The sequence below is a fragment of the Sapajus apella genome, unplaced genomic scaffold (assembly GCF_009761245.1).
Source record: "Sapajus apella isolate SASKATOON/1434 unplaced genomic scaffold, GSC_monkey_1.0 scaffold88, whole genome shotgun sequence".
In the NCBI taxonomy this organism is placed as follows: domain Eukaryota; kingdom Metazoa; phylum Chordata; class Mammalia; order Primates; family Cebidae; genus Sapajus; species Sapajus apella.
The window spans coordinates 4,739,831-4,748,440 of NW_022437028.1; the positions used below are offsets into that span (position 1 = coordinate 4,739,831).

At 51.1% G+C, this 8,610-nt stretch overlaps 1 protein-coding gene across 2 annotated transcripts in view; it reads left to right on the top strand.

Annotated features, from left to right (window-relative positions):
• Window positions 1-698: 698 nt before the first annotated feature.
• RFC2 (replication factor C subunit 2) overlaps window positions 699-8,610 on the top strand; it is a 31,968-nt gene continuing 24,056 nt past the window's right edge. Inside the window, exons 1-4 of one of the 2 annotated variants that reach the window (XM_032254927.1) lie at window positions 699-876; window positions 2,666-2,735; window positions 5,340-5,381; window positions 6,281-6,387. In XM_032254927.1, coding sequence (XP_032110818.1) covers window positions 770-876; window positions 2,666-2,735; window positions 5,340-5,381; window positions 6,281-6,387 — 326 coding nt within the window. In that variant the 5' untranslated portion in view covers window positions 699-769. The remainder of the gene's footprint in view (window positions 877-2,665; window positions 2,736-5,339; window positions 5,382-6,280; window positions 6,388-8,610) is intronic. The other variant, XM_032254928.1, reaches the window with a different exon arrangement.

Consider the following 8,610-nt stretch of genomic DNA (forward strand, 5'->3'; position numbering starts at 1 on the left):
TTATTTGTATTTTTGTCGGGGGGAGGGCAGGGGCTCACTATGTTGCCCAGGCTGGTCTCGAACTCCTGGGCTCAATCGCTTCTCCGGTCTCTGTCCCCCTGAGTGCTGGGATTACAGGGGTCAGCCACTGCGCCTGGCCTTGAATCCCTATCCTCCTGGAATGAGCATTGCATTTCCTCTGACATAGGGACAGTTTCAGTTTCCTCTTCGGCAAAATGGGGTGGGGATTCCCATTTGCAGCTGAGAATTCCCTGATAATAAACCTCGAGTGCCAAACGCCGTTGCGGTGCAGGAACCCACCCAACGGGAGCAGCTCACGGTGACATTCGGAGCCATCTGGAAAAGTAGGCATGGGGAGCCCCAGACGTCATCCCCAGACCCCGCTGCCCAGCAGAGCCAGGTGGCTGGCGTTGTCCGTGTCCCGGCATCAATGCCTGCGTTTGGCCGCAACGCCCCCAGGCCCTGCTCCTCCCACGCCGCCGTGGAGCGGATCTTCCACACAAACGTCCGTTTCGAGAGCGACCTGCTTTCTCGGAAGGCGTCGCGGCCAGATCTCGCCTTCCTGTAGCTCCCAGGCCGGACGTCAGGTCTCCAGTAGCAACCGCGGTCTCCAGCGATGGCCGCCTGAGCACCGCCGGAACCCTCTGCGCAGGCGCGGAATGGCGCAGGCGCGCGGCTTCCGCTCGCGCCCGGCGGAAGGCAGGGGGCGGGGCTTGCGTGATGACGCCACGGGACCGGTGTTCGGGTGGCGGGAAGAGGACGCGCGAGAATGGAGGTGGAGGCCGGAGGTGGTGGCACGGACGAGCTGGGGGCCCAGGACGCTGCTCCTGCCTCCAGCAAGGCCCCTGGGAGCGCCGGCCACTATGAGCTGCCGTGGTGAGGCCCCAGGCCGCAAGGAATGGGCGCGTTTGGATGTGAGGGTGGGCGAGGGGCGGGCCGTGCTCCGAAGAAACTCGGGCCATGGGCTTGTTCTGGAGGATTCCGAGGGAGGAAGAGGCCCCAGGTGCTCGGTCTAAACTCTGCAAGCGGAGTCCCGCTTACAGCAATGCTTATGACAACTAGGGCTACCCCGGGTGGCCACCTTCTCTGACCTAGTCGGTTTTTCAGAAATTTTTGTGCCCAGTAGCATATGACCTAGTGTTTTTAAAAACCTCAGGCTGTTAAAAAAATATTGATTACATGCTGAAAATAATATTTTGACTATTAGGTTCAATAACATTTACATTTGAAATTTAAAAAATCGAGACCCGGATCTTGCTGTGTTGCCCAGGCTGGTGTCCAACTCATTGGCTCTAGTGACCCTTCTGCCTCAGTCTCCCAAGTAGGTGGGACTACAGGCATGCACTACCAAGCCCGGCCAATTTTTTTTTTTTGAAATGGAGTCACACTCTGTCGACCAGGCTGGAATGCAATTGAACCTCTCCTGGATTCAAGCGATTCTCCTGCCTGACTCCCTAGCAGGTGGGATTACAGACGTGTGCCACCACACCCTGCTAATTTTTGTATTTTTAGTAGAGACAGGGTTTCACCATGTTGGCCAGGCTGTTCTGGAACTCCTGACCTCAACTGATCCACGCGCCTTGGCCTCTCAAAGTGGTTACAGGCTGTGAGCCACCATACCTGGCCTAGGCCTGGGGTTTTTGTCTAGCCAGCCATGTACTTGGTACACGTCTGCAGAAACTGCAGGTAAGGGATGAGAAAGGGGCTTCGTTGCACCCATGTTGTCATACCAAATGATGTCAGCGCTGTGTGGTGGGCCTCTTGTGACACACAGATGGGGTTGTGGCACAGTGTCACATTGATCCAGATGGCCTACGCTGGCCCTGCTCCAGCAGCAACAGGTGTTTTTCTGTTGTGGCAGGTTTGAAGCCTTTGCTATGCAATTCTCACGCCCTTAACTTTTTTTTTTTTTGAGATGGAGTCTCACTCTGTTGCCCAGGCTGGAGAGCAATGGCACAATCTCAGCTAACTGCAACCTCCACCTCCCAGGTTCAAGTGATTTTCCTGCCTCATCTCCCAAGTAGCTGGGATTACAGGCACCTGCTATCATGCCCAGCTAATTTTTGTATTTTTAATAGAGATAGGGTTTTGCCATGTTGGTCAGGCTGGTCTGGAACTCCTGACTTCGTAATCTGCCCACCTCAGCCTCCCGAAGTGTTGGGCTTACAGGCGTGAGCCACCATGCCAGCCCCCCTTAACTTTTCAAATGGCACTTGGGCATCTTATTACACTTTATTTGTTTATTTATTGAAACAGAGTCTTGCTCTGTTACCCAGGCTGGAGTGTAGTGGTGCGAGCTCACTGCAACTTGTGCCTCCTGGGTTTGAGCCATTCTCGTGCCTCAGCCTCCAAAGAAGCTGGGATTAGAGATACGCACCACCACATTTGGCTAATTTTTCTATTTTTAGTAGAGATGGGGTTTCACCATGCTGGCCAGGCTGGTCTCGAACTCCTGACCTCAAGTGATCCCCCTGCCTCAGCCTCCCAAAGTGCTGGGATTACCATGCCTAGCTGTCATCTTACATTTAAAACCTGCAGCCATTTGGCATATTTGTACTGAATGTATATAATTTTCTGACAAAGCTCTTGGGATGACCTTTAAGTACTTTTCTGTGGGGGTAGTGGAAGATAACCATGCCAACATTTTTATGCATTTTCTTAATAGGGTTGAAAAATATAGGCCAGTAAAGCTGAATGAAATTGTCGGGAATGAAGACACCGTGAGCAGGCTAGAGGTTAGTGGCTTCTTATTTGTATTTATTTATTTTTAAGACAGAATCTCGCTCTGTTGCCAGGCTGGAGTGCAGTGGCGCGATCGGGGCTCACTGCAACTTCTGCCACCCGGGTTCAAGTGATTCTCCTGCCTCAGCCTCCTGAGTAGCTGGGACTACAGGGGCCCGCCACCACGCCCAGCTAATTTTTGTAGTTTTAGTAGAAAGGGGGCTTCACCATGTTAACCAGGCTGGTCTCTATCTCTTAACCTGGTGATCTGCCTGCCTCGGCCTCCCACAGTGCTGGGATTACAGGCATTAGCCATAGCACCAGGCCCTACTATTTTTATTTTATTTTTTTTGAGACGGAATCTTGCTCTGTCGCTGAGACTGGAGTGCAGTGGCACGATCTAAGCTCACTGCAGCTTCCGCCTCCCAGGTACAAGCAGTTTTCTGCCTCAGCTTCCCGAGTAGCTGGGATTACAGCCGCCCGCCACTACGTCCTACTAATATGTGTGTATTTTTAATAGAGACGGGATTTCACCATCTTAGCCAGGCTGGTCTTAAACTTCTGACCTCGTGATCCACCCACTTCAGCCTCCCAAAGTGCTGTGATTACAGGCATGAGCCATCAGGCCCAGCCAAGTGGCTTTTTAAAAGATTGCCTAAGGCTGGGCGCGGTGGCTCACACCTGTAATCCCAACACTTTGGGAGGCTAAGGCAGGCAGATCACTTGAGGCCAGGTGTTTGAGATCAGCCTGGGCAACATGGTGAAACCAGTCTCTATAAATTTGAAAATCAGCTGGGTGTGGTGGCACGTGCCTGTAGAGTGAGCTTCAAACCAGGCATGGTGGCAAGCGCCTAATCCCAGCTACTCAAGAGACCAAGTCTAGAGGATGTCTTGAGCCTAGGGGTTTGATGCTGCAGCGAGCTATGATCACGCCACTGCACTCTAGCCTAGATGACAGAGCAAGACCCTTGCTCTGAGAAACAAAGAGTTTGGGCTTCATAGTGAGGACAGGGAGAGGTCAAGGATTTCAGTTAAGTAAAAATGTTTTTTTCTTTTTGAGACAGAGTTTCACTCATGTTGCCCAGGCTGAAGCGCAGTGGCGCAATCCCAGTTCACTGAAACCTCAGCCTCCCAAGTAGCTGGGATTACAGGCATGCAAAACCACACCCAGCAAATTTTGTATCTTAGGTAGAAATGGGGTTTCTCCATGTTGGTCAGGGTGGTCCCGAAGTCCTGACCTCAGGTTGTCCACCTGCCTTGGCCTCCCAAAGTGCTAGGATTACAGGTGTGAGCCACCGTGCCAGGAAAATGTTTTAATAGGTGTGTACTTTAGAAAGGTGGTTGTGGGTACAGGGTGGGAGGTGGATTTGAATCGGGCAGAATTGAAAGCACAGGCAGGATTGGAAGCACGGGGATGAGTTAATGGCCCATTATGGCAATCAGACAGAGGTAATGGGCTTCAGAAAGTGCTAGTGGGGATGGAGAGAAATAAAGGGGCCTGGAGACGAGGAGGATGAAGCCCTGGTAATTTAGGTATTCGGGGTGAGGATGAGGCCAAACCAAGATGATGGCGACCTCAGCTTCGTGGGTTGGACAGTCCACGATGGGAAACATGGGTGAAGCCTCGGGTTCGTACAGAAGAATGAAGTGTTGAGTTTTTAAGATGCCGGGGTGAGGACCTGCAGTCCTAGCTGCTCAGGAGACCAAGGCAGGAGGATCTATTGAGCCCAGGGATCCGACGCTACAGTGAGCCTTGATCATGCCACTGCACTCCAGCCTAGGTGACGGAGCGAGACCCATCTCTAAAAGAAAAGAAATGAGAGTTCCACGAGCCACACAGTCCACACGGAGAAATCTGTACCCATGTTTGCTGTACGGGCTGTGTGGCTGGCAAGAGTCAGCTCCTAAAGCTTACAAATTAACCAGGTTTTGTGTTTTTTTTTTTTTTTTTTTTTTTTGAGACGGAGTTTCACTCATGTTACCCAGGCAGGAGTGCAATGGCGCGATCTCGGCTCACCGCAACCTCCGCCTCCTGGGTTCAGGCAATTCTCCTGCCTCAGCCTCCTGAGTAGCTGGGATTACAGGCATGCGCCACCATGCCCAGCTAATTTTTTGTATTTTTAGTAGAGACGGGGTTTCACCATGTTGACCAGGATGGTCTTGATCTCTTGACCTCGTGATCCACCCGCCTCGGCCTCCCAAAGTGCTGGGATTACAGGCTTGAGCCACTGCGCCCAGCCGTTTTGTTTTCTAAGACAGGGTGACACTCTTGCCCAGGCTGGCGTGCAGTGGCGCAATCACAGCTCACTGCAGCCTCCACTTCTCAGGCTCAAGCGATCCTCTCACCTCAGCCTCCTGAGTAGCTGGGAGTACAGGTGCACACCAGTATGCCTGGCTAATTTTGTTTATTTTTTGGGGAGGCAGGGGCTCGCTATGTTGCCAAGGCTGACCTCTAACTCCTGGCCTCAAGTGATCCTCCCACCTTGGCCTCCCAAAGTACTAGGATTACAGGCATGAGCCATTGTGCTCAGCCAAGTTTTAACCTGCGTGTTTACTCTTTTTTCTGTAGTCATCCAGAAGCAAGTTTTAACCAGTTTTAATGATCATTTTCGCTTTAGGTCTTTGCAAGGGAAGGGAATGTGCCCAACATCATCATTGCGGTGAGTACACAGCCCCGAGCCTGTTGAGCGTGGCAGTGTCTCCCCCTGCTGCCCACTGAAGTGCTTTCTTGTGCACAGCGTTCCCTCCGCAGACAGCCTCTCACCATTCCCCGCAAAGGGAAGCGTTTCACTCAAGTCACTTGGGAGGCCTGGAGTTGGTTGCTGTGTTTTTTGTTTTGTTTTGTTTTGTTTTTTTGATGGAGTCTTGCTCTGTTGCCCAGGCTGGAGTGGTGCAATGGCACGATCTTGGCTCACTGCAGCCTCCACCTCCCAGGTTCAAGCGATTCTCCTGCCTCAGCCTCCTGAGTAGCTGAGATTACAGGCATGCGCCACCACACCCAGCTAATTTTTTGTATTTTTAGTAGAGACTGGGTTTCTTCATGTTGGTCAGCTGGTCTTGAACTCCAGACCTCAGGTGATCTGCCTGTCTCTGCCTCCCAACAGGCGTGAGCCACTGCACCTGGCCCCTTTTTTTTTTTTTTTGGGAGACAACCTCGCCAGGCTGGAGTGCAGTGGTGTGATCTCAGCTCACCTCAACCTCCACCTCCCGGGTTCAAGTGATTCTCCCACCTCAGCCTCCTGAGTAGCTGGGACTACAGGGGCATGCCACCACACCCAGCTAATTTTTGTATTTTTTAGTAGAGATGGGGTTTTGCCTCATTGGCCAGGCTGGTCTCGAACTTGTGACCTCAGATGATCTGCCTGCCTCGGCCTCCCAAAGTGCTAGGATTTCAGGCTTGAGCCACTGTCCCTGGCCAGCCCTATTGACCTGTGTGTGTGCTGCGGATGGGATGCGAGGGTTAGAGGGGACAGAGATGCAAACAGTGGTGAGCAGAACACAGGAGCCACCTGCGGTCCTTCTGGTAGTTAGAAGCCCTTACTGGAGATCTCGTTCCTAGGGCCCGCCAGGAACTGGCAAGACCACAAGCATTCTGTGCTTGGCACGAGCCCTTCTGGGCCCAGCACTCAAAGATGCCGTGTTGGAACTCAATGCTTCAAATGACAGGTAGGTCTGAGTCAGGCCTGCAGGGTGGCGGGTGTTCTGCATTGAGAATTGTTACACAGGCAGCCTTTCTCAGCATTGGACTGTATTCGAAGTTGGCCTTGCCAGCTATGTGATTTCCTCCACTCCTTCCCAGTGAAAGAGCATAAGGATTGTTCACTTGTTGACTTGCCGGTTTATTTTTATTATTTTTTAATGCATATTTTTTAAAGCTGTTTTTCTCGGCCGGGTGTGGTGGCTCACGCCTATAATCCCAGCACTTTGGGAGGCTGAGGCGGGTGGATCACCTGACATCGGTAGTTTGAGACCAATCAGGCCAACATGGTGAAACCCGGTCTCTACTAAAAATACCAGAATTAGCTGGGCGTGGTGTCGGGCACCTGTAATCCCAGCTACTTGGGAGGCTGAGGCAAGATAACCACTTGAACCCAGGAGAAGGAGGTTGCAGTGAGCTGAGGTTGCACCGTTGTACTCCAGGCTGGGTGACAAGAGCAAAACTGTCTCAAAAACAAAAAAACAGTTTTCTCTTTTTTCAAGTTTAACATTTTTGAAGAGATGGGGTCTCACTGTGTTCCCCAGGCTGATCTCAAACTTAGCCTCCAGCAGTCCTCCTGCCCTGGCCTCCCCAGTTTCTAGGACTGTAGACTCACGCCACCGTGACAGCTCATTTTAATGGTGGGGTTTTTTTGTTGTTTTTGTTTTTAATAGAGATGGGGTTTCACTATGTTGCCCAGGCTGGCCTTGAACTCCGGGGCTCAAGTGACCCTCCTGCTTCAGCTTCCCCAAGTGCTTAGATTACAGGCGTGAGCCACTGCGCTGGGATATTCAGCCAGTAAATATAATGCAAAATTCCAAAATGTGAAAAAAAGCCAAATCTGAAACATTTCTGGTCTCAAGCATTAGGGATAAGGGATACTCAGCCTGTATATGTAACATGTATGGAAGGCTGGCCAGGCATCGCGGTTCACGTCTACAATCCCAGCACTTTGGGAGACTGAGGCAGGTGGATCTCTTGAGTCCGGGAGTTTGAGACCAGCCTGGGTGACATAATGAAACGCCATCTCTGTATAAAAATAAAGTGTACTGAGGGATGTGTATAAGTTAATGTGCAAATACTATGCCATTTCATATAAGGAACTTGAGCATCCGTGGATTTTGGTGTCTGAGGAAGGGCCTTGCACCAGTCCCCGTGAACACCAAGGGACAGCTTCATATTGTTGGCTCCTTGATTCTTCAGTTTGGGGAAATGTGTGGAGGATGTTGTCATCTGAAGATTCATCGTCTGAGATTTTGCCTGTATGGTCAGTTTCACCATCAGCAGAGTCTAGAATGTTGCTGTTGGTGTCTCTGCAGTTCTTTTTTTGGAGACAGAGTCTTGCTCTGTCGCCAGGCTGGAGTGCGGTAGTGTGATCTCGGCTCGCTACAACCTCTGCCTCCTGGTTCAAATGATTCTCCTGTCTCAGCCTCCCGAGTAGCTGGGATTACAGGCATTAGCCACCACGTCCGGCTAATTTTTGTATTTTTAGTAGAGATGGGGTTTCGCTGCATTGGCCAGGCTGGTCTTAAACTACCGGCCTCCGGTGGTCTGCCTGCCGTGGCCTCCCAAAGTGCTGGGATTACAGATGTGAGCCACCATCCTCGGCCTTCACTGCAGTTACTTCCTGATTCATCTAATAATTAGGAAGAGTCCTCCTCTCACTTCTTTTTCTCTGTGCTGTTGTGGGTGGAAAATGAAAAATTTTGAATTCTCAGCTGTGGTCAGTGAAAGTTTACCAGATAACAAAGGTGGTATATCTGAACCTCTGTTACATCTTTTGAAAGCTAATATGATATCTCAAGCAATGCAGTTAAAAAACTGAAAGATGAGGCACTATGACAGTCTTTGTTGTTGTTGTTGTTTTTGGGCAGGGTCTCTGTTGCCCAGGCTACAGTGCAGTTTTGCCATCATGGCTGACTGCAGCCTCAGCCTCCCTGGCTCCAGCGATCTTCCCGCCTTGGCCCTCTGGATAGCTGGGACCACAGGTGCACATCACCATGCCCAGCTAATTTTTGTATTTTTTGTAGAGATAGGCTTTTGCCATGTTGCTCAGGCTGGTCTTGAACTCCTGAACTCAAGTGAAACCCCCAACTCGGCCTCCCAAGGTGCTGGGATTATAGGTGTGAGCCACTGTGCCTGGCCGACAGTTGTTTCTTTTCTTCCCAGTTTTTTTTTTTTTTTTTTTTTTT